Source organism: Mesoplodon densirostris, chromosome 5 (genome assembly GCF_025265405.1).
Source record: "Mesoplodon densirostris isolate mMesDen1 chromosome 5, mMesDen1 primary haplotype, whole genome shotgun sequence".
NCBI lineage: Eukaryota > Metazoa > Chordata > Mammalia > Artiodactyla > Ziphiidae > Mesoplodon > Mesoplodon densirostris.
In genome coordinates this window covers 11,477,988-11,503,922 of record NC_082665.1, presented here as the reverse complement: position 1 = coordinate 11,503,922, position 25,935 = coordinate 11,477,988, and the positions used below count along the sequence as shown (strand labels likewise).

Genomic DNA, 25,935 nt, shown 5'->3' with positions numbered 1-25,935 from the left:
AGAGCTGGACAACAGGAGAGGTGGCTTTAGAAAATCTGTCATGAAGCACGTCTCATATGCCAGGCAGTGTTCTAGATACTTATCATTCTTTACCACAACTATTATAAAACAGGTACTGGTATTACCCTTCATTTTACAGATGAAGAAACCAAGGCACCAAGAGATTACACTTTGCCCAAAGTCAACCAGCTAATAATATAGAAGTGGTGTTAAAACTGAGGCAGGCTAATTGCAGAGCCCTATTCTTAATCATGACACTTTGCAGTCTTTTTTTTTTTTTTTTTTTTTAATTTAGGCTGCGTGTGTCTTCGTTATGGTGCGCAGGCTTCTGATTGCGGTGGCTTCTCTTGTTGCAGAGCATGGGCTGTAGGCGCGCGGGCTCAGTAGTTGTGGCTCATGGGCTCTAGAGCACAGGCTCAGTAGTTGTGGCGCAGGGGCTTAGTTGCTCCACGGCGTGTGGGATCTTCCTAGATCAGGGCTCAAACCTGTGTCCCCTGCAGTGGCAGGCAGATCCGTAACCACTGCGCCACCAGGGAAGCCCCACTTTGCAGTCTTGAGGCGAAGCGATTGTGTCTGGCTCCAGGTCCTCACTCACTGCTGCCAGACCTTACCTCTGGTCCTGGGATGTGTGGAGGGGGCAGGAACTGGGCTGTTTAACCCGCTGAGAAGCTGGGGAGGCCCTGGCTCAGGCTGACCTAGAAACAGCTGTGTTTCCAGTGCAAAACAGCTCTAAAGTTAAAGTGCGTCATAATATCACCAATAAATGCAAACAAGAGAGAAAAGGCATCTAGCCATTTGAGTTCAGCAGAAAATAAGATCCAAGTGGGGAAAAGAATGTCACCTTAAATCCTCATCTGGAGAAACAGTTTGGGCTGCCCAGGAAAAGGAAAGAAAGAAGAAAACAATGCGGGGGCAGCTGAATGAGAAGTGGCCACGTGCTCACATTGATACAAGTGTTAGCACCGGAACTGTAAAGCCAAAAATAGAACCTTTGGAAGCAGCGTTGCTATCTCGGGGAACTCCTTTTTGGAGAATTCTCAGCTTTTAAAAACTGCTTTTACCCATGACAATAGGGTTCCTAAGGTAGAGCAGCAAGGAAGCTCTCCTACGGACTGAATATTTTATAAATAACATGCAGAATTAAGTAGGAAGTCCTGTATTCTACTTTCTCCACCCCTACCCCAGGCATTTTTTTTTAATTCAAATAAGCTAATAAACATTATACCATATTACTCTACACTAAATACAAACAGATGTTTGGTCCTTAGTCATTTGCTTTGGGGTTTGTTTGGTTTTTTTTAACTGAATATTTGAATGGGTTAGAAAACTGGTATTTTTGCCACTTTTTCCAAAATCATTGTTAAGACCCTACATACTCATTTCTGTGATTTCGAAAAAGCAACATTAAGGTCCAATGTATTACTCCTTAGGCAGTATATTATGCAATAAAAATAGGATAAGGTCTCTGACAGAACCTTATTTGACTTATTGTAATGAAAATAATTTCCTACTAGTGAATGTAATTGTCCTCAAATTGATCTCCTGTTGCTCATAAAATAGTGAGGGTAACTCCTAAAGATAAGTAGAATCATTCTGGTGATTTTGACTCTAATCCTTTTGGTAAGAATTAAAATAAAATGCAAACATTAAAAACACAGGTTTAATAAATCTCCTCTGAAATTTTTTAACAGCAGAATTTTATATTCTCATGTGCATGTTTGTGAACAGTAAAGTGAAATTTATGCAAAAGAAAACTCTAGGACTTTAATAAAATTAATTGTTGCTGTAAATAATCATTTCCTTAATTTTCTCGTCATGTATCTGTGGAGCTTTTAAATAACTAAACACAGCAGCCAGTTTTACTTGCTGTAGAAACCGTCTAAGGCTCTGTTTTTAATCTTCTTGTCCCTGTGCTAAATAAGTACTGCTTAGTTTAGAGATTTTTTTTTAGAGTGCTAAATTCATATTGATTGTACCCTTTGCTTTCAATTTTAAATAATAAACCTAAGTCAAATTATTTTTAATAATTACATGAGGGCTTCCCTGGTGGCGCAGTGGTTGAGAGTCCGCCTGCCGATGCAGGGGACATGGGTTCGTGCCCCAGTCCGGGAAGATCCCACATGCCATGGAGCGGCTGGGCCCATGAGCCATGGCCGCTGAACCTGTGCATCCGGAGCCTGTGCTCCACAACGGGAGAGGCCACAACAGTGAGAGGCCCACGTACCGCAAAAAATAATAAAAATAATAATAATAATAATAATTACATGACTTCCTGAGCGATGAAGTCTGTCATATCACTTTCTAATTCAAAGTAGCTCTAAAAATTTAAACTGTAGGCTTTATTAGGATTCCTTATTGGTCTTAACTGCTATTATTAGGGGGAAAAGAAAAAGCTAAACAGGCACAAAAGACTAAAAACTTGAATTATAGCACCTACTGTTTCTTCAGAGTTAAAGTTTAGAGACCATTTTTCCAGACTCTTAGACTAAGAATAAAGTGAAGAAATGTCTGTGCCGTGTGTTAGTCTGACCGGGTCAGAGGCGGGGGCTTTGTTCTGGTAGAGTGTTTGGTGTCTTTAGGGGTTGATTTAGTTCCACTGAATTAAACTTTATGACTTTCCTGCAGGTGGATGAAAGCCAAACTGGAGAACCGGGTTGGCTTGGAGGAGAATTAAAAGGAAAGACAGGATGGTTCCCTGCAAACTACGCAGAGAAAATCCCAGAAAACGAGGTTCCTGCCCCAGTCAAACCAGTGACTAATGCTGCCTCCACCCCTGCACCCAAACTGGCTGTACGTGAGACCCCTGCTCCTTCCGCGGTGACCTCTGCAGAGCCCTCCGCGACCCCCAACAACTGGGCCGACTTCAGCTCCACGTATGTGTAGGATGCTACTTCTGATGATTTTTGAAATCCCAGCTTAGTGATCTTTTAAGTGTTGTTATAGTCTTGGGTTGTACCTCTGAGTAATTTTCATGGCCACTTTCTCTGGTCTTCCGGCACATTGTGGATTGCATTCCCTGACCTGGATTTAATTATATCATTGCTCAACAATGATTTGCCCTGGGATAAAGTTAAGCCTATGACCCTTGTTTTCGTTCAATAATTTGTCTGTATCTTACATTCTTGTGAAAGAAATGGAGAAATACAGTTTCCTAATAATGGGCTTGACGCCCATGACAGCAAATATTTAGAGTCATTTCCTGCACGGAAATAGCACTTTTTTTTTTTTTGCTGGACAGAAACAGAAATTGAATTTAGTCACGTGGTTTTGAATAAGATAGAAAGCTGTTTCCTGTGAAGCTTTTCTCTTTCATCAGTCCCGTACAAACGTACAGCAGAGCGAAGAGATGTGTACTCTTGGCCGCTGTTCGTGCTATGCCTTTGGTCATCAGGAAATGGCATTAAAAACAGTGTGTAAGCAGAGGTTTGAAAGGAGAGATGAAGCCGCTGTCCACGCTTCCAGTTATAGGACTGGTCTAGGTGTGCAGTAGTCTAAAAATATTTTATACTGGCATTCAAGTAAGAGGGATGTAAGAAGTGTTTTTAATTTGTTTTCAAGTCTGATCATCTTTCAGAAGAAACAAATTGAAGGCAGGGAGTCAGGGCGTAATGTTGGAGAAAGACCAGGTGGAGGAAATAGAGGAAAGAGAGGTGAGTGATGACCAAAGGCAGGAGGAAGTGGAGGGAAGGATGTAAGGAATAGCAAGTATTATCTTTTTTTTTTTTTTTTTTTGCGGTACGCGGGCCTCTCACTGTTGTGGCCTCTCCCATTGCGGAGCACAGGCTCCGGACGTGCAGGCTCAGCGGCCATGGCTCACGGGCCCAGCCACTCCGCGGCATGTGGGATCTTCCCGGACCGGGGCACGAACCCGTGTCCCCTGCATCGGCAGGCAGACTCTCAACCACTGCGCCACCAGGGAAGCCCGGAATAGCAAGTTTTTCATACTTACATTTTCACATAAATGGTTGAAAGTGCTAAAGAAGGTCCTCCCTATCTAATCTCTGCTAAAAAGTAGTCTTTTATTAGCATGATGGAAACCAAGTTGAAATTCTCCTCTCTTGATTTTTTTTTCTTAATTGAAGTATAGTTGATTTATAATATTGTGTTAGTTTCAGGTGTACAGCAAAGTGATTCAGTTATATATCAGTAAGTCCCCTCATACGAACCTTCAAGTTGCGAACTTTCAAAGACGTGAACGTGCATTCGCACGTCCAGTCACATAAGTCAGTTCACGTGTCTGGCGTACATTGTCACGTGGTTGTGCTTTTGTATACTTTACTGTACGGTACTGTATAGAGTACAGTAGTACAGTATCTTTATTTCAACCCCAGGATGTCGGGAAGCAAGCGTAAAAGCAGCAGTAATGTAGCTGGTACTGTACTGTACTTTTCAAGGTATTATATTGTAAGATTAAAAATGTTTTCTATATTTTTACGTTTGTTTTTTATGTATTATTTGTGTGAAAAGTATTATAAACCTATTACAGTACAGTACTATAGAGCCGATTGTGTTAGTTGGGTGCCTAGGCTAACTTTGTTGGACTTTCGAATGTGCTCTCGGAACAGAACTCGTTCGTATGTAGGGGACTTACTGTATATATTTTTTCAGATTCTTTTCCATTATAGGTCATTACATGACATTAAATATAGTTCCCTGTGCTATACAGTAAATCCCTGTTGCTTATCTATTTTGTGTATAGTAGTTTGTATTCCCTGTCTTGATTTTGATTGAAAAGTTCTGACTTTTGAAACTAAAGCTTACACTAAAATAGAAGACAGGTGCTGTGTTTTCCAGGATTTTGTTTTGCTGTGGATCCAGTCCGTGTTACTCTCTTGCTCGATAAATGTGTGGTCTGCAGCTCTCCTGCTATAATTCCAGGCTTCTTATTTTCCAAACCCTGAATCAGGATGTGCCGTCTATCAAAGGAAATATTCTAATTTTCAGATTTGTTTATGTCTTATAAAGATTTTTAAAAAGTCAATTGAATTTAAATCTGCACTGACACAGATGTGTTTATTTAAAATTATAAAATTGCAAAATTAAAACCATCCCCGATATCAGGACAACACGTTGCTCTAAGGATACCACTGGTAGTTACCATGGTATCCAAGCACATGGCCTGGTGCTTGCTGTGTGTTGATGGGACAGAGAGATGGTATTACTAAGCACCAGCCGCTGAGCTGGCATGTTTTCATATGTGATGCGAAACTTCTTTTTTGCTTATTTAGCATTGTCATTACAAATGAAGATAATGATCACATGAGGAAGTTTCTCTGGCGCTTTCTCATTGCAAAGTGTTTCTCTATGTGGTATTTCATGTGACCCTCACAACTAACCAGAGTGGCACAATATTGTTCCCATTTTATCAACGAGGAAATCAAGATTCCGAGAAACTACTAGAATTTGCCTGAGATCCATCGCTAGTGTGTGACGGTCAGACCCAAACCCAAGTCCGGTGCTCTTGCCCCCCTCCTTGCTCTTAAACAAGCCCCATGCACATCCTGGGTGTATGTTTATGGTGGGAGAAACGCCGGTGCATCGGGAAGTCCTTGCCACTCACGGTGGTGCGCTTCACCTTCCAGGTGGCCCACCAGCACGAATGAGAAACCAGAAACCGACAACTGGGATGCATGGGCAGCCCAGCCCTCCCTCACCGTTCCGAGCGCCGGGCAGTTGAGACAGAGATCAGCCTTCACTCCAGCCACAGCCACGGGCTCCTCTCCATCTCCTGTTTTAGGCCAGGTAACAGCATCGATGGGGGCAGGAGGACCTCGAGTGCCTGTGTGGGGCGGACAGATTCAGCCAATGCTTGTTGTCAACGTCATTTAGGAGTAAAGCCTCATTATATGCATCTGGGTCGGCTGGCAGGGCGGGATCCAGTTCACATTTTCCCAGTAGAGGGAATAGTGACAGTTCAGAGGATGGAGTTCAGACATTTGAACTCCATCTTGAACAGTGGGTAAGAGCTTATTAGGAAACAGAGAGGACTGGCATGTCAGACAGAAAATACTGTGAGGGTATCACAGCACTTTTAATCAGCTATACTCCAGTATAAAATAAAAAGATAAAAAGAAAATAATGTGAGGAGAGGCTTTAGGTAGGAGGTCAGAGAGTGTTTCAGGAAAGTTGTGGGTCAGTCCATTTGGCTAGACCACTGAATATTTATCCAAAAAGATAGACCGATTACAGATTAATGGGAAGCTCTTAAATTCCTTGCTAACAAAGTAATTTCTGAAAGGATAATAAATAAAGAAATTTATTCCTTTATTTGTTTATTTAATTAATAAAGGAATGAAATTTCTATAAATAGTCAAACCAAACAGCGAAATTGCACATCTGGCAGGCATTTGGGGGTCAGGGACAGTTTCTGCTCGGGGAACAGCCAGAGTGAGCACAGGCTCCGGGCAGATTCACGTGGAGGGTGGTGTGTGCAGGAAGATTCGAGTCGGGGACACGGGGGCACTGACAACAGTTGAAGAGTGGGGAGCCCCAATGCCTGTGGGAGCAAAAAGGAAAGGAAAGGTCTGGGACTGAGAAAAAGGTTTGACTTTACAGGGGAACAAGGAAGGCAGAAAGAGAAATTGATTTTTAGCGAGAAGAAGTTGGGTTTTAGACGTGTTAATTTTAAGGTGAGAGGGGGACAGCCGGGTCATTCGGTCTGGCAGGAATTGGGACGTAGATCAGATCTCAGGAAATGAGTGAGCTCTTCAAAGGAGAGAGCGTGCACGAAGATGGAAATTGCACAGAGCGTGTGTCTTCTCTGACCTGGGAGTAGGGCAGCTCCTGAGAGGAGCTGTTCCTTTTCTTTGCATCTGTCCCAGCTCAGCAGGTGGCACAAGGGTCATGCTCAGCCGTGGTGTCTCTGGTGGAGGAGGGCTCAGGACCAGGAAAATGAGAGGAAGTTGAAGGCTGTTTCCAGAAAGCGGGGGTGGTGGTGCTCATATTATTAAAGGCGGTGGTCCGGGCAAAGAGACAAGTAGAACATATCTGTGACCTGGGAAAGAGCAGGATAAACCAGATCGTAGAGGGATACAGAGGAAACGTTTGGTGGGAAAGTGGGAAGATTTGGTGAAAGGAAAGAGAAGGAGCAGGGTAGGAGGAGGACAGGAAGCAGCCCCATGGCCAGTGGGGAAAGGGACTGAAAAGTGGAGACCAGAGAATCTAAGTGGGAGCAGCGTTAAAAGCACAGAAAAGAAGACAGGCTTCTTTTTCTTCTGGGAGAGGAAGGGTGAAGAGAGATTGGAGAAAGAGGGAAAGGAGTTCAGGTTGTGCTCTGGGCAGCTTTTTCAGGAGGGGCCCCCGAGGGCCTGCGGAGCATGCATAAAAGGAATTGAGTAAAGAAGGAAGAAGCCTGACGTGGCTGAATTTAACCTGAATGTGTAACTGGTCATCACACATTATCTTGGCTTTCTCCAGCAATACTGCACAGTTTGGGACTAGAAATAATAATAGTAACATAAGCCACCCCTGTTAAGATAATTACTCTCATAGCTGCTCTAAAGATAGATCCTGTTACACTTTCTCAACCACCTTTTGAAGAAAGTGTCTCTGTTTTAGAGATGTGGAAATAAGGCCTGGAGAGATTAAACAGTTGTCCAAGGTCACACAATTAGTCAGTGACAGACTTGGGATTCAAACCCAGAGTCCGTGTTCTGCCTGATTCCATGCTGGTTATTCAGGCATCTCCATGTGGAAAGGTGCAGCAAAGATTTTTCAGGGTGAGAGGTTATGAAATACTGGAGCCCAGGTGAAATGGCAGAGACTAAACAGAAGTGATGGAGAGGATTAGGCAACACAGAAGCGCTGAGATCCACGGCTCCAGTGTGAGGCGCCCTGCAAGCGCGAGGTGGGGACACGGCGGGCAGAGACTCTGTGGTCCTGGGGGGCGTTTGGAATCCAGAGACCCCTCCTCAGTTCTGAAGACTGGGTGGAGTGTACGGTCGAGATGGAAGGAAATAGGGATGTCATAGGTCTAAGAAGGCGAGAACCCATGGAGACCAACATGGAAGCCAAAACTCTTCAACCTGTCATAAATGCTCCACTTGTCAGACATAATCACAGTTAAATGTCATTATGAAAATACCTTCTACAGGCAAGTCCAAGTTGGTTCTGAGTGAACCGTCATTGGGCATTATCCCTTGTTCTTGTCCATTTGCGTATATAATCGAAAGTTGATGTTGTTGTATTTTTTAGTATTGTTTTAAGATACTGTAACTGTTTTATGTTACAGTCTTTAAAAAGATAATAAACGCCTCACCCCGCCTTGCCAGCCTCATCTCCTACTCCACCCCTCCATGAGACTAGGTCACGTGCACCCCCAGATTGCGCTTCTCCTCCTGGACACCTTGCGGGACAGCATTGCGCGGCCATGCCCTCTGCCCAGAGTGCCCTTCCTCCGAAGCCCTAGCTACCAAAATCCTTCTCATCCTTCAAGGCCCGGCTCAAACGCTGCCTCCTCCGTGAAACTCCCCGTGTTGCCCTCAGGCAGCATTAATCCCTCTTTTCTCTCTGTTCCTGCAGTGAATAGTTGGCACCTCTCTTCTTAGCGTATTTCATTCTGCCGGGTGGTAGGCATAGTTGTTTGTATCTCTTTCTTCCTCATTAATTATGAGTTCCTTGGTATCATACTGCCCATTTTTATAGTGCTTTCTGGTTAATAAAGTGTTTTAACCCAAATTATTTTGGGGACGCAGAGATGGCATTTTATTCATCTTTGTATATGGTTTGCATATAGATGTATTTATAGTAAATGGGGATTACAGTGGATTTATGCTTGCCAAACCCCTGTTCCTCTAAAAAGGAACAGAAACAAGCCCAATCCAATGCCAGGTGTATTTCCCTGTGTCCGCCTAAACTAAGATATCAGTTAATTACCTTTTGAGATTTCATAAGGTTTCTGCTCTGGTATTAATCCCCCACTAAACACCCAAATCCGATTGGAAATTGGCAGGAGTGGGAGTGCCCTGGGCAACTTGAGACTTAAAATAGAACCCAAACAGAAAAGGCACACAGCCTGGTGCAACAGAATAAACACGACCTCCTGGCTTGTTTAAATAGAGAATTCTAGACGGCCCGACCACGGCTTTGTGAATAGGCTAGCAGATTTTCACCTCCACTCTGGGAAATAAACAGTTACTGAGCACAGTGGAGCATGTAGCACCAGTGCTGTGCTGAGGCAGGGTCCTCTGTGGCTGAGCATGTGCCCGCGTGTGCCCGTCGCAGGGGAGGAGCCGGTGTTCGCGTCACCTGAATGGATAACAAATCACAGAGTGATGAGAGGTCCTTTATGTTCTTCCACACAAGGGCGAAAAGGTGGAGGGGCTACAGGCACAAGCCCTGTATCCTTGGAGAGCCAAAAAAGACAACCATTTAAATTTTAACAAAAATGATGTCATCACAGTCCTGGAGCAGCAAGACATGTGGTGGTTTGGAGAAGTTCAAGGCCAGAAGGGGTGGTTCCCCAAGTCCTACGTGAAACTCATTTCAGGGCCCGTAAGGAAATCTACGAGGTATGTTTGTATTTATCTGCTTCTATTGGATGAAAACCATGTCAGGCACGAAATTATTGTTTGCACTAGTTAAGATTCATAGATGGGAGTGGCAGGATTATTTTGTCTTTAAACTGGATCTTTTCACTGCAAAAATTAGGGTACATGGCAACAGGGGAGAGCCTCTTACAGATAAAGGGTCATTTTTTTCCTTGCTCATAGAAACCTGTATATCCTGTTTTTCATTGACTTATGCATGAGAGAATTCTACTCTGAGACCTGGAACATTCTTGTGGATTTGTTGGAGGTTATGCCTCTCTTCATGCTTAGTATCCAGTACTGTTCCAGACGTACAGGACTACTTAGAGGCCCAAAGCATTTGGGAAAATTTATGGAAGAATGAATTATCTTTTTCATTGGGAAACTTATAGCATGGAACCTTAACAAAAAGGTTGTTGTTTAATTGTTCTAACCATGTAGATGGTCAAAACACATTATGAGCTTCAAGAAGAGATGAAGAGCAAAAATACTGAATGAGCATCTGTCAGTCATGCTTTGAAATAGACCAATACATTAGCTGTGTATCCAGCAAAGCGGAGTGCTGACAGACAAGGATGTGAGCTTAGAATCAGGCCTCTGTGGCCCCTTGTGATGTGTTTTGACTTAGCTGAGTGCATCTATTTCAGCAGTAGATTATCAATGCTTTAAATGTTAAACAGTTTTTAAAAAGAAAAATCAGTGTCATTTGTACTGTTTTCTTTGAGGGTGAAAATTAAAATACTTTCCCCCCTCTTCCAGCATGGATTCTGGTTCTTCAGAAACTCCTGCTAGTCTAAAGAGAGTAGCTTCCCCAGCAGCCAAGCCGGCCGTGTCAGGAGAAGGTGAGAACCTGACTCAGATCATGTTATTTAGAAGGTGGAGGGAATCGTGGAATACAGTGAATGTTGGATTTCATGTTTAAATAGTTTACATTAATTTACGTTCATTATATTAAACCCTAAGGTAAAATGAGGTTTAGCCCTTTACAAAGTCATAGCACTTTATGGAGACTTTCAAAATACCATCAGATATATTGATCATAAAAACTGGATTTTCTAGTTATGTTTGATTATGAGCCCTTTGACTCTTGAAAGAGGCCCATCACAGTCACTAAGGACCAAGTTCTCTGAGCATCTCTACAGCTAATTTGTGGTAATTGCTATTTTTCTGACTTTATACAGGTAAGTATTTTGGTTTAAAGCCATAACTATACGGTTCAGTAAAACTGTCACAGTAACGTCAGTGCCATTTGTACCCCAAATGAAACAGAAGTTTCATTTCTGTGTTCCATGTAAATAACCACACCAGATTATTTAGGCCTAAACATTGTATTTTGAGTGTTTATTACACAAATAATTAATTCCTTTTTTTCCTCTTCTTCATGACATAATCTTTTCGATTATATATGCCAATATATGGTATAGGTTTAAAAATGAACAAAACCTACATAATTCAGGCTCTAATGGTAAAAATCTCATGTCTTTTCTTCATTTGGTCCAGCCATTATCAGAGTACTAAATGAAGAATGAGCGCTACCCAAGTTAGACAGGCTTTCCATGTTGAAGTATGAACAGTGTTTGTAGCTAACAGATGTCTACACAACTGTGTAGTAGTTTTTCATAGGTTCCTTGAATAAATTCCACGAGGGTGGAATCTTTCGTTCAGTTTGTTTGCCATTATGAGACTTACATTCCTTAGAAACTTTGCCTTATGAAAAATAGAATTGTTAAAGCAATTGTTGCAATGGAGACAATAAAGGTTAAAATTTAATGGTATTTCAGATAGTAACAAAGTTACTTTTTCAGGAGGAATTTCAGAAGTAAAAAATTTTTTTAGCTTATAAGTATAGCTGTAAAACTTCATCATCACTGAACAAATCCAGTATTCTATTGTATCCAGTTTTGGCCATTACCACCAAAACAATCATTAGGATAGTTCTCTTCATACATTCTTGTCATCCTAATGACTTTTTTATCCACTGTTAGGAGAACAGGCAAGAAGGTCTTTTAAACACAGCACATGTAGTCAGTATTATGTCAGGCAAATTATGTGTGCCTCCCGTCCCCCCAGATTCAGTGTGTTATATCCATTCAGTCTCGCTGGAGCACCAGAGTTTGTACCCTGGCTCTCTTACCTAGTGACCATTTACTTTTAGTCATGCCTTAACTCCCTCATCTGTAAAATGGGCATAATAATCGCCACTTGAGGTAGGAAATTATTACAAGGCTTATAAGATAATAGTGTAAGCTTTTGGAATAAAGGTCAGTAAATGTCTGCTACTTTTATTTCCTTTTTGCTTCATTTCCTGGATTTATCGATAGTCACTTAAAGCAGTGAGCTTTCTCATCCAACAGCTGGGTTTTTTTGTTTTTGTTTTTTTGTTTTTAGCATCTTTATTGGAGTATAATTGCTTTACAATGGTGTGTTAGTTTCCAACAGCTGGGTTGATGAATGTTGATTTGTTTTGAAACATTGTACAGAGGCCTCTGCACTTGAGGCCTCAATAAGTAGGTCACAGATGAACCACACACATCCTTAAAGTTGGGCAACAGAAGAGAGTTAAATTCAACCTGGGTTGACATTTATTACATCCATTTTGAAATGATTTAGGTATTAGAAATTTGAGGAGAGATTGCTGGCTTTCTGGAGGGGTGTGGGAGGATACTGACATCTGAAATTCCGAGAAAAGGTACTTAAATATATTAATGGACCACTTATCAATACTGTATTAAATGTAATCAGATTTCACGTAAACCAGAAACCAGATTAAATAGATGGCCAGTTTGGGTAGCTCTTAAAATATGGGCTTGGGAATTGCCAGTGCCCTGTGTTACATGTCCGGTGAAGAGGGTCTAAGTGGTGAGAAGCCCCCGCATAGCAGTCCTCATGTCTCCCCGTTTTCATTGAATCCAGAAGGTCCTCGCAGATGCCTGCGTGCACACAGGGCAAGTAAAGCCACAGTCTTTCCCGTCTCCTTGGTATCTTCTGCTGCAGTGTGAAGTTCAGCTAGAGTTCACGCTTCTGAAGTTTCTTAAGCATTTCGAAAGTGACTTCAAACTTTGAATCCATTTTAAGAAAGTGACTTTTAAGTGCAGGAATCACTGGGAAAAGGATAGATTGCCAAGGATCCAATCTGAAATGGCCAAACATGAGCTAAGGGACAAGTAACGGAACAAAATGAAAAGGGAAGGGTCAGAATACTGGGAACTCAGAAAAAGGAATATATTAATGAAGAAACAATGTCCTTATTCAAGCTGCCAAACTTTGATTTCCTCGTGCGGGAAATCATTTTTCCAGTTTTAACTGTGGAGGTGTGTGTCACCAGTGCTGAAGGGCTAGCGACAGAGAGGCTTCTGTTCTGCCTTGTACATTTGGATGACCTTGTATCTCGGGGGTCTGCTGGCCTCAGCCTACAGGTCAGCGCAGCGAGGCTGAAGCGGCCCCTTGGAGAGCTGCCCACATTAGCATAAGCATTAGGAGGGTTTGTGTTTTTTGGTGCCTGTTTTAGCTTTCATTAGTGCCTCCTGCAGAGGCTCTTATAATTAGACAGCGGAGTCCTCCCTACTAAATTAATTGACATTAAGCTCTGCATTTAAGGACTATCATGTGAAATTTTAGCAAGAAACACTCCATCCATCATCCATCATAAAACGAACTTTTCGGGTAAATGGTGTTTTTTTGTGTTGTTTTGTTTTGATTTGTTTTGTCGTTTTGGGGGGGAGCTTTTTGCTTTTTGCTTTTTAAAAAATACACAAAGGCCTAGGATAAAATGGACAAAAAGTGGAAATAAGAAACGTATGTTCATCTTTCCGGAAATCTTTTATTCTCTACCTAGTGTAGTGTCTAGAATTTTGTGCCAAGTAATCTTTCTGAGAGTGTGACTTGGTTTCTAAGCCTTAGTAAAGTCAGCTGTTTATAATTCAAAAGAAAAACTTCCTCTGGAATGCACATCCTTCACATTCAAGACAGTAAAGAACATTAATTCTTGTCTTTTACGACGAAATTACATGAATAATCAAATGTAAGAAACTGTGATTTGTCTTTTCCTCTTGTTCAGAAAGGCGTGATTATTTTCTGGGATTGGGTAGACACTACTTTTATCAGCAGTCCACTCTACCTGTTTATACTTGAATGACAAGTAGGTGTCTGTTTTTAACTAAAGAATATATATTTTCAATTTTGTGTTCTAACGGCTTCCTGCCATCTGTGTATATGGCACAATAGGACTTAAATTTTCACTGAGGCACTTGAATAATGAAAAACATGTCTTATTTAATTTACATAAAGGATATACCACGTCTAAAAGGTTTCTAAAATGGTGACTTGGTACCTTCAAACGTGAATTACAGATATTTGATGAGCTCCCCAAGGAGCCTGCATGTCAGTGCATCTAACCCAGTGCTCAGCATGACCTAGGTACTCAGTAAATGTTAGCTAAAAGTGAACGTGAAAACCATTTTCATGTAAAAAGAAACCATGGTGTTAAATCGGAGATCACTCTCAGTACTGGTGTTGGTGGACATGCAGTTGGGTTTTTGTTGTTGTTGTTCCTGGTCCTGGGTCTTCACAGGAATTGTCTCCCCGGCTGCAGTTACTGAATTTTTATGTGCAATCGGGGAATTTGGAGCCCAGGGGGTTCTGCAACTCTGCATTTTATCAGTGACTAGCCTTTCTCTTGAATGGACCTTATCCTAATAATTTCCTTATTCATAAACTTGCTTTTGCAAAGTTGTCTGGGATTTCTGTAAACAATCAAGCTCTCTCCGTATCTCAATATTTCTCCCCACCAGAATTTATTGCCATGTACACTTACGAGAGTTCTGAGCAAGGCGATTTAACCTTTCAGCAAGGGGATGTGATTTTGGTTACCAAGAAAGATGGTGACTGGTGGACAGGAACAGTGGGCGACAAGTCCGGAGTCTTCCCTTCTAACTATGTGAGGCTTAAAGATTCAGAGGTAAACCCACATTAACTGTTTCCTCTCCCTTTCTGTGCAGCGATTCTCTTTTCAGGGAGTCATGATGTTTGCCGGTGGAACATCATTGTTGGGTTTTGCTAAGTTCTGGAACGTGACAGCAAATACAGTGTGACCTGTAATTGTTTGAAATTGTCTATTGGTGCCGCAGGGTCAGCCTTGGCTTCCCAGAAGCAGAAGAACCCCCCGGGGCTCAGTGGAGGCTGCTCGTAATGAGGCTGGCCTGCATCAGCTGGGATAATACTCAGGATTCATCTCTGTTCCTGAATGTACATGACTTAGGATTCGGAGTAAATACTCTAGATTAAGTCTTCAGGGTCACTGATTTGAGAAACCTCAAGAAAGATACACAGCAATATCTTGCCCATGTAAACAAAAGTATTTTGGTGATACTGGCCCCGGAATATTGGGCAGTAGAGAGTTTTTAGAATTTGTATTTTTGCCTACACAGTAGGAAGACACAAGAGCTAAGAAATTGGTACACTTTGGCTAGAACTTCGTATCTCCGTTGATCAGAGACTGAATTTATTTATTTATTTATTGATTGATTGATTTATTGATTTGTGGTACGCGGGCCTCTCACTATTGTGGCCTCTCCCATTGCGGAGCACAGGCTCCGGACGCGCAGGCTCAGCGGCCATGGCTCACAGGCCCAGCCGCTCTGCGGCATGTGGGATCTTCCCGGACCGGGGCACGAACCCATGTCCCCTGCATCGGCAGGCGGACTCTCAACCACTGCGCCACCAGGGAAGCCTCCGAGACTGAATTTATTTTAAATGCTGTTATCCTTACAAATTGGAAGTGGCTTCCCATTGCTGTTAATGGGACCCTAAAAATTCAGTCGCATGAAGTGGCCTTGAGATAACACAAGATTAATGAAATGGTGGTGTGGGCCTACTAGAGTATGGGAGCCCATCGCGTAGTGGCCAATTTCAAGTTAGTGGGAATTTCAGGTTATAGATGTAGTCATTTAACAGACCCATAGCTGCCTGGGGAGCGAAGCTGGCCCTGGTGATAAGCTATGGTAGTTCCTCCATGTCAGCCTTCTCACCTTCCCTGCAGTTCCTAGGAATAGTTTTATTTGCTGGTTGTTTTTTTTTTTTTTAAGGAATGTCATTGTTGTTTTGGGAGTTTTTTGTTTGTTTTCCCTTGCTTTGGTCTCGAGAGCAGCTTGCTGAAATTCCCCTGGAGGGATTTGCATAAGTGTTTTACCCTTGGAGAATTTGGCAGAAGCTGGAAAGAAAGTACTTCTTTTCCGTAGGACAGTCGTTGTATTGTCCTCTGCAGACCTGGAGAGGAGGGAAAATTCAACTCTTCTCCAGGCCAGCCAGTCATATCCCATAAGAACCATGGAGATATTTCAGGGGACTAGAGGGAAAACATTAAAAACTAAACTGGATTTCTGCTCCCATGCACAAAACCTCTTAAAATGGCTTTACCTTTGGGATCAGTTAAACACGAAAGCCATTACTTGTATTATATTTTAATAAATGAGAGTTTTCTACCAAAAGCCATCCAAAGTCAGTAAGTTTCAAAAAATGCACTGTGACATTTTCTAAAGGTAAGTTGAGTTGTAAAGTGCTTTCTTAACCACAGCCTTAAATATCAGCCACAGAAGAACTAACAGTGCTCAAGATTTTAGACAAACATTTAGCAACATTATTTCATAATGATGAAAAAATCAAAAAAGGCAGCTCTTTTATCCTACTTGGACATAGACTTCAATATTATAAGGCCATATCCCGCCAAACTGAAAAACCAGACCCAGCTTCAGATACCAAAATTGACCCGCGGACAAGGGGGAGGTTGTCCTAAACCTGCTTCCCTCCTCTACACGAGCAGGGCTGGGGCACGTAGCCTGGATCAACTTTTCTGCTGCATTCTTAAGAAGCGCCAGGATGGAACCTGGCCATCTGACTCCGTCTCAGCTTAAGTGCTGGCTGTGGTGTTTAAAAGGGAGCCCATTGAAGCTGCTTGAATTCTATCACTGGGTTGCTAATTGCTTTGTTCTTTTTATGGAATAGAGAGTATATTTAAGCCTGTACTGGGAAAGTAACTGGTCATTTGGAATCTTGTATCATTAGTGTTCCTTCATTTTGATATGCAGCCCATAAAAATTGCAAGGAAGATGGGTATTGTATAACTTCGTTAATACAGAAAGCATAATCAGAGTAAACATTTTCATTCAAACTTTCCCTGCTAAATGGTTGTTGAATTTCAGTATAAATATAGGTAGGGACAATGATAAGTTGTGTTCCTGGTAGACAATTACATATTTTTATGCTTAAAGTCACTCTCATTTAGTTAATTAAGCCTTTTGTTTTGTTCTGTTTTAATTGGAATACTTAATTTACTGGAAGATAGGGACACAAGAGTGAAAATTAATCTGGAATAAAGCACTTTGCAAGGACAGATTACGGCCTGGCCCCTGTCCCAGCTGAGTCTCTGCTGGCTTGGCTTGCTCAACTGGTTTAAAATTCCATGAGTATCTATGAAGGAATTCAACCCCAGAGCACTTTTGAAACACTTAGTAGTTGGGGAAAAAAATGGTCTGCTTCTATGGGCTGTGTGTCCAGCATTACAAGAGAAATTTCAGTGTTTAAACAGTGTAAGGTTTGGGTGAAAAGGATATACAGGAGAGTGGCTGCCTCTTTGGATAATGGGATGGGGGAAGGGGTGTTTGAATTGCCACTGTACTGTTTTCCTTCTTTAAAAAAAAAAGAAAGCCCTGAAGCAAATGTACCAAAATATTAATGTTTCCATGTATTGTTAATATTAGTATTAATTTAATTAAAATATTAATACTTCCACGTATTTAGTCTTTAGTATATGGAGACTAAAATAGACATCCATTGCACTCATGGATGTCTATTATAGTCTCTGTACTTTTTTTATGTGTGAAGTGTTTAATAATTAACCATTTGGACATCAAGCATGAGCTTAGTGTTTAGGCTGTAGACTAACAGTCTTCCTGGCGGGGCAGCCCCTGTTTCACCTGACCCAGGGACAGGATGCGCCCATGTTATACACAGTCAATACCTGAGCCCTCTGGGGTCCTACAATGCCACATACTTTGCTAATTTTTCTCTTAAGAAGAGAGTAAAAGCTACCTGCTTTTAAAGTACTTATTTCGCCCCATGTTTTCCTTGATACAGATCGTAATGTCAGGAGATACAATGCTACTATGTTTCCCCAGAATGAAAAGGGGAATTTAGGGGCTCAAGCGCGTTTGTGTCATCATTAATCGTTTTTTAAGTTGCTTGACCAAAACTCTTCAGTATGCAAATGAGACCTTCTGCTCTGTTTTAAGGGCTCTGGAACTGCTGGGAAAACAGGGAGTTTAGGAAAAAAACCTGGTAAGTGACAAACCCTGATGCTTATTTTTCAATATTTTAAATGTAACTGATAGTTGCTCCCAATCTTTGTTTATTGGGGCCAGAAGCCTTAAAAAAGAAAAGAAAAGACAAAAGAATCTGTCCGAAGAGTGGTTGGAACAGATCCTTTCCTTGGAATCCATTAATAATGTATTTATAGATGGTTATGAAATATGGCTGTTGCCTCACACATGGAGAGTAGGGACATTACCAGACAGTGTTCTCTTGGGATGTGAAGAAATAATTCAGGCAAGCGGGTGGGAAGTTGTAATGCATGAACCTGTAGGATTTGGGGTCAGCAGCTGCTGAGTCCTCCTCTCGTTAGGTTCAGGAAGCCCTTGTTTGTTTCCTGGAAGCATATTGAGTCCCAGGACATAAATAATGAAGGAGATGAGAGAGCAACACGTATTATCAGAGTGCAAGTCCTGTTAATTTAGAAGCCATTGGGTGGTTTTCCTCAGGTACACGGTGAAGGTACAAAAATTACAGTCATCCCTCTGAACTCAAGAGTGTTTTAGTTTATTTAAACAAAATCACATATTCTATAAATAGAAGCCTGAAAGACAGAAGAAAGAAGCAGATGTGAAATCATACGGTTGTATGGCCTGTCTTCCTCTCTAGGTCATTTGAGCTTCTTTGCTATTACAGTCTTAAGAAATTACAGGTTGAAAGAGTCACCGCAGTGCTGACAGGGATGTGTGTACCTGTGTCTGGTGCTCAGCTACAAATGGGCTTACCTGGCAAGGAAAGGTGGGTTTTTAGGCCGTTGTAGGATTTTAGTCTGACTCAGATGTTGGACCACCCCGGTCAAATGTCTGTTTTAACCAGGAGTATGCTACATTTTGAATTGTCATTCCAAAGGGTCCAGAGGGGCTTAACTTTGCACTGAAACCAGCGAGCTGCTCAAAAAAGCTGGAAAAAACAGAAAAGAGTGTCAGGGCAGGTCACTGGCTATGCAGGCCAGGTCCTTTGAGGAGCAGGAATATCAGGGGCCAAATAGGACACTAATTTGGATCTTTTCCACATGGAAAACTCGTGGAGTTTAGAGCTGGTCCTTGGCATGCTGGGGGAAAATTCTCATCCCCAGCACAGATTTCCCAGCTTGAGCTCTCAGTGGAGCCCAGGTATGTGTAAGCTGGCTCTTTCTCGCTTCACCTGAGCTCTGGGATGCATCTGGCAGGGCCAGCCCGCACCGGGACGGCCTGGCACTCCTAGCATGGTGGCCGCTTATTACAGAACAGGGTCCTAGGGGGCTAATGTGCCTTCAGGGAAGCAGGAGCATGGGCCTTTCACCTCTTTCCTTCTGTCTGTCTGTCTTTACTTCATTCCTTCTTCCTTCATCTCTTTCTTTCAAGAACAGTGATGATGGGGAGAGAGTAGAGAGGAATAGAACAATGTGTTCTGTCTTGCTTCTAGAAGTTCACAAGGCCGTCACTGCGGATACACCAGCATTCAGTCAGAGGAGGATTTTGTCCTTCCGTAGTTGACCTCCTGTGCCAGGAGAAATGTACTTTTCAGAGCCTGGTCTGTGGTACTGCTGGAGTTTTTCCCATGAGACTGTTCACATTCAGGAAAAGTACAGAACTGTTTGCATTTTTTTTTTCTGTGCTGAATTGTTGTTTTGCATAAAACCCCTCCTCTTGACTGCAGGATCGTCCTCTAACTTGACATAAAAAGAAGTAAACTTACGTTGATGTGATTCCTACCTGATGTTCAGGGATCACCCTCAAAATGTGAGCCTCAAAGAAAATGATCTTGTGGGTGGAAGAGAGAGTCTAAAGAAAGTCGTAACATAGAAAGAAATTAGCTAGCGCACACTCCTGGTGGTTTCTGAAGAAAACAGATTTCTCTTTCTGCTGTACTTGGCAGGTGGAAAAGGTTCACTTGAGTTCCTTGATTCGCTCAACCATCCTTGACTGGACCATGTGCTAATTATAATCAGCCCTGTGTGAGGGCCGAGGGTAGTTGGGGGTGAATGAGGTCCAGCTGCGGCATCGGGGTGTTCTTGGGAATTGGGGCAGTGGGGGTAGGGTGCGGACGGTGGGGAGAGTGGGAGGTTGTGGAGGCAAGTTGGTCCGTTCTGAGAGATGAGGGGGTCCTCGAGCAGACTGGGCAGAACCGGAAGGCAAGCCCAGCTCCGGAATACTGCATTTGCCGTGTGGTCAAAGAAGGGTCACCGAGCCTTCTTCATTTAGTAGAAAACCGGCCCCGTACACCGGCCTTGACGATGTTGACCCGTGAACCTGGGAGGTGGCTGTGTCTTCTTAGGCTCTCCTTTTCCTGACTCTAATGGTGCACTGCCATGTTTGGTCTTGTTTTCCAGAAATTGCCCAGGTTATTGCTTCCTACACTGCTACCGGTCCCGAGCAGCTTACCCTGGCCCCTGGTCAGCTGATTTTGATCCGAAAAAAGAACCCAGGTGGATGGTGGGAAGGAGAGCTGCAAGTCAGTGTCTTTTCCATTTGTTTAAAATTCTCTGCCCAAATTTCAATATGCCAGATCTCAAAGGGACACCGTTTCATTGCAAAGTACAGATAACCCTGCACCACCTAAATCCTGCGTTTGTGTAGTGAGAGATGCCACGTTATCTGAATCCATTTGGTTCCTAAGCTTTGGGCAGCCAGGAACAGCCTTGTGAGAGCTAAGGATTCTTCTGAAGATGTATGTAAATCTGTTGGATTCTTGAGTTCACACAGTGAGGGTGGGATAGTGAGAATTCATGATGGAGTCATCCTTCCGTCACAGCATTGTAGGAGCGGAGCTTTCCATCAGCGGTGCTGTGAGGTGTGGTACCAGAGTAGCCTTTGCATTCAAAGCCACATCTGTACGGCAAAACAGTGTTAGTTCGTGTGTGTGTGTGTGTGTGTGTGTGTGTGTCCCCGTGTCCCCTCCATTCATCATTCTGTCAAGGCAAACCTTGGTCAGGAAGGCAAAGGTCTATGTTGTGGTGAGGTAAAGAAATACAGCACCTTTCTGTGCAGCTAATTAAAAACTAAAGTGCCGGAGAGTGAAGAGTGAGCTGGTGGACTGAAGAAATGTATCTTGGCTGGAATAGAAAGCACAGCCTGGGGTACCCAAAGGCAAAAGTTCCCCTGGGAGCTTGCTGGTGGGCAGCCATAAAAACCCTATCCAGCAGGGAGGACGAGATATGGTTTATTGGCGCAGGATTCCACTGGGGTCCTGGAATCCACCCCCCCTCCCCCTTTTTTTTTCTTTTCTTTTTTTTTTTTTTTTTTTTTTTTTTTGCGGTATGCGGGCCTCTCACTGTTGTGGCCTCTCCCGTTGCGGAGCACAGGCTCCGGACGCGCAGGCTCAGTGGCCATGGCTCACGGGCCCAGCCGCTCCGTGGCATGTGGGATCTTCCCGGACCGGGGCACGAACCCGCATCCCCTGCATCGGCAGGCGGACTCTCAACCACTGCGCCACCAGGGAAGCCCCCTAATTTTTTTTTTTTTAGTGACTGATTTTTATGGCTGCATGGCTCACAGGATCTTAGTTCCCCGACCAGGGATTGAACCCAAGTCCCGGCAGTGAGAGCGCCAAGTCCTAACCACTGGACCGGCAGGGAATGCCCTCCACTCCCCCTTTTAATATGTCTCCTTCTTCACTGGGTAGGAGCAGGCCTTCCTCAGACCGGTGGGTCTCATTTCTTGTAGAGAGTTGTCACCTCATTGGCTTTCCCATCCATATGTGACTCTCCTGTTCTGAAGACTTAAGGGGTGTCCCCTTGACATACATACACTAATATGTAATAAAATAGATAACTAATAAGGACCTGCCGTATAGCACAGAGAACTCCACTTCGATGTACAGTAGAAACTAACACAACATTGTAAAACAGCTATACCCCAATAATAAAAATTTTTTTTAAAAAAGGGGGTGTCCCCACTGGCCCTCCTCATCAGCCTGCTGGCCAAGACTCCCCTCAGATGCCCTCGTCCTCTTCCAGCACCCGTCTTACCGGTCTGACCTCTCACAGCGACATCTCTACTCCAGCCTCATTCGGTGATTTGCTCTCTTGAAAACAAGCAGCAACCCTCAGACCCCGGTGCCTCACTGCCTTTGCCCATAGCGCCTCCCCACAGGGTCATCTCCACCTCTCCCCCGTTCCTCAAAAGCCGGCCAAATCCCACTTCTTCCAGAAGCTTTCTATGACCATCCCACCAGAAGCGACATCTTCTTCCCGTGAACCGTGGTGGCCCCGATGCCTGCCCCACTCTTGGTATTCAGTGTTGACGTGGCTATTATTACTTCCATGCCTATTTCTTACTTCCTCTTGTAGGTTATCAGCTCTTTGAAGGCAGAAACCATATTTTTTCATCATCACCCTCCTTGTACCTTGCTCAAAAGAGAGTCCTGAGTGGCTCTTGCAGTCCACAATTGCCGTGCCCAGGGCGGGCTTCTGGTGCTTTCACCAGCCCTTCTCCCCTGTGGATACACAAATGAAGAAATTGCCAGTGAGCTCTGTGTTCCGCCCTTGTGAAGCTGCAGGGATGGGAGAAATGGTGGAGTCGTTGTGAGACCTACGGCAGTATATACTCAGTAGATTAACATGGGGGAGCTTTGAAAGGAGTGGCTTCAACCATTGGTGGATTAACTGTGGATTAGAACTTTAGTCCTTGAGCCAAGGGCATGAAATCTGTCAGACTCCAAGGAAAGTGAAATTTGATCGGCGTTCTAAAAGTAACCCAGAAGTATCCCTCTTGATAAACTGAATCAGATGAGAAGGCAGAGGTAAGATGGTGGGAAGTGTCCTTTTCTCTTAATTTTATTTCCTTATTTTGGGAATAGGTAATATATTCACATGGTTTCAAATTTTAAAATTACAAGAGACTTCCCTATCGGTCCAGTGGTTAAAACTCCGTGCTTCCACTGCAGGGGGTGCGGGTACAATCCCTGGTCGGGGAGCTAAGATCCCACATGCTGCACGTCATGACCCCCCGAAAATAAATAACTAAATAAATAAAAATTACGAAAGGGAATGCACATGTCTCCCTCCCACCCTGTCCCCAAAAGCAGCTGTTTTTATCAAAGCCTTGCTTCTAGAGGGCGTGTGTGTGTGTGTGTGTGTGTGTGTGTACGTGCTGTAAGTGAAGTTCTCTGCTCCTGGTGATGTGCAGAAGGGTAGTTATAACACTTATCATTATCCCTAACTAGAGTCTTCATCTCATGGAATTGTGTCAGGAGTGCAAGTCTTGGTTCGCCAACTTCATTATAAGTTCCTCTGTGTCATATACTATCCCCTTCCAACAACTCCCAGCATGTAAACACTCAATGAATGGATTTTGTGTCGAATTAGATTAAAGTGAAGGAGGCAGGAATGGTGGTGGAAAATGTGGCTGATTCATCACATAAGCCTGATGGTTTTTTAAAACAAGGTGAAGTTTAGACTCCTTGTGTCCTCCATATATTGCGTGTATGTCATCTTGTATATGTACAGTTATTCTCCATAAGAAGATCGCAGATGTGACTGTGAATCTTGGCTTGCCACTGACTAGCCTGTAACCTTGAGATTGTCACTTAACTTTTCTGAGCCTTACTCTTTTTATCTGGGAACTAGGAATAGCAATAGTGGGAAACGGAAGTAGTAATAGTATTATCCTTCTGGAATTGTCGTGTAGGTAAATGCAGATAAGGTGCTTAGCACAGGCCTGGCTCATAAAAAGCACCCAGCACGTGTTGACTGCCATTATTATTATTCCTAAAATCCATATATAACATTGGCATAAACCATAATCTCTACATTACCTGAAAATGACAGCTGAGAGCTGTTAAATGAGCAGAGTTTTCCATCCTGTACATACTACATTGTACTCTGTGATCCACACAGTCCAGCCCATGCCAGAACATTCTAGGCTTTGCTGATTGATAGCTGCCACAATTTGAATTTTAGCTGGCATGTTTTCATTTTGTAATACAGTAATCCATAGATTGTACTATTGATGTCATTTGTTTTTCAGTTATATGTAAACTTGGTATAAGTGTAAAGTATAACATGAAAGAACATGAACCTTTGAAACATTTTAATGTAATTCTTTGTTATTAGGCACGTGGGAAAAAGCGCCAGATAGGCTGGTTCCCTGCTAACTACGTCAAACTTTTAAGCCCTGGGATGAGCAAAATCACTCCGACAGAGCCACCAAAGCCCGCAGCATTCCCAGCAGGTAAGCAGTTTATACTCTCTGCTCAGAAAATGGTCTATGCGTCATGGTAGCCTTTCCACTTAATTTTTTTAGCTTAGATTGTCTTTCACACTGGCTGTAAGCGCTTCTTGTACTTGCTGGGGCTGACACCCAGCTAATGTGATATGGAGTATGTTTTTCAAAAGGACCAAGTATCGAAGCAGCTTTGCTGTGCTGGGTACAACAGAGCCCTTGTTGGAACTGGCTTCCTAAAGGGGCCCTGAATGCTATGCCATTGAAGCCAGATTTTTCTCTTGATTTCCTTCCAGCTATTTAAATTGGAATTTGGGCTAGGGGGTGAGGGGACAAAAAGGGCCTCCTAAAAATAAATGGCCGGGGTCTAAATAGGTCAGGAGATTGAGCTGGGAGGCCCCAGGGCTCTGTTGGTTGTAATGTGCCGCTCAGTTGAGACAGAAATAGCTCCCCTGCGACATTTCCTGTGAACAGAGGGGCTGCGCTTAATGGACAGGATGTTATACACGCTCTCCTAAAGGGCTAAAACGGAACGGAGGGCTCCGCAGCTTAGACAGTTGGCTATTTTCTGATTGAAGAGACCAAATTAGATGCTTCGGTAATAGTTGAGATGGGCGAGGTTAGGGGAGCAGACTTCTGCTTTAGGTCTTTAAGCCATCTGTGCTTGGGTGGCACTTGTGGAAAATGCACAGTTTTCATTCCAGTACCTTGTGGTTAAATGTCTATGCTGTACATCCCCAGCGAAATCAGATTAAAACCTGGCAGCCTTTGCAAGAAACGGAAGGACTGGCCAACACTGTGACTGGTTCCCAGCTACAGCTGGGCCCCTTTGCTTGAGCCGTGGCCTCATGTGGGCAGAGGGGTGTGGTGCCAGCTGGATCTCCTCTCCCTTGGGGAGACCTGGCAGCGTCCCCTTCATCAGGTTGGTCAAAACCCGCAGAAATAGTTTGCTGAGGTGATTGAATTAGCTGGAGCATCTTTAAAGCCTAAGACCGTATAGAGGTTGGTTAGGAAAGATTAACTGGGGGTAAAACCTAACTAGGCAAACTTTATCTGAAGTGTAAAAATGCCAAGGAATAAAGGCAGTGTAACCTCCTATAGTTTTGAGGGAAAAATGAGAAAAAAATTGTTCTTGAATGTGGAAATTGTTTCTTTCTTTGAGAGAAAACTTTGAGACACAAAGGTACAGCAGAATAAAACACTGATTTTACTTTTCACTAAGAGTCGAACTTTTTGGAGGTCAGATGATAATTACCTTCCACCTTAAAAAAAAAAAAAAAAAACAGACAAGAAATAAAGAGCAACAGTGAAGTCCCCATGATATGCAGCTGTGTGTGAAGTTGGGCCAATGTTCAGAGTCAGCATTTTGAAGGAGTGCCACTGCACTCAAATCGAAATGATTCCCTGGAAGCTTTCAGTTATCACTGTACATTTTCTGCTGACAACTAAACGTGTAAAAGAGGAAGATATGATAGAAACTCGAGGCTTGGTCTGACATTTTTGCTGTCGTCTTGGTTTTCAATCCTCCGGCTTCCTCTACTGCCCCCACTACACAAAGCCCCTCAGAGCCCTCCACTTCCTTCTGTCCTCTTCGGAAAGGACACAGATGAGACACGAGAGTACCTAATACCCCCAGGTAGCCCGTCCCGCGAGCCGCGCAGGTGTGCCGCCGCCCCTCACCTGGCCTGTCTCCTGCAGTGTGCCAGGTGATCGGGATGTACGATTACACCGCGCAGAATGACGACGAGCTGGCCTTCAACAAGGGCCAGATCATCAACGTCCTCAACAAGGAGGACCCCGACTGGTGGAAAGGAGAAGTCCACGGGCAAGTGGGGCTCTTCCCGTCCAATTACGTGAAGCTGACCACAGACATGGACCCCAGCCAGCAATGTAAGTGCCCCGGT

At 43.4% G+C, this 25,935-nt stretch overlaps 1 protein-coding gene across 3 annotated transcripts in view; it reads left to right on the top strand.

Annotated features, from left to right (window-relative positions):
* Positions 1 to 25,935, top strand: part of ITSN1 (intersectin 1) — a 248,394-nt gene that overhangs the window by 171,279 nt on the left and 51,180 nt on the right. For 2 of the 3 annotated variants that reach the window (XM_060098529.1, XM_060098530.1), the window contains 9 exons: positions 2,626 to 2,873; positions 5,583 to 5,742; positions 9,304 to 9,509; positions 10,287 to 10,369; positions 14,318 to 14,484; positions 17,813 to 17,858; positions 20,200 to 20,321; positions 23,923 to 24,040; positions 25,730 to 25,921. In XM_060098529.1, the coding sequence (XP_059954512.1) occupies positions 2,626 to 2,873; positions 5,583 to 5,742; positions 9,304 to 9,509; positions 10,287 to 10,369; positions 14,318 to 14,484; positions 17,813 to 17,858; positions 20,200 to 20,321; positions 23,923 to 24,040; positions 25,730 to 25,921 (1,342 nt within the window). The remainder of the gene's footprint in view (positions 1 to 2,625; positions 2,874 to 5,582; positions 5,743 to 9,303; positions 9,510 to 10,286; positions 10,370 to 14,317; positions 14,485 to 17,812; positions 17,859 to 20,199; positions 20,322 to 23,922; positions 24,041 to 25,729; positions 25,922 to 25,935) is intronic. The other variant, XM_060098531.1, reaches the window with a different exon arrangement.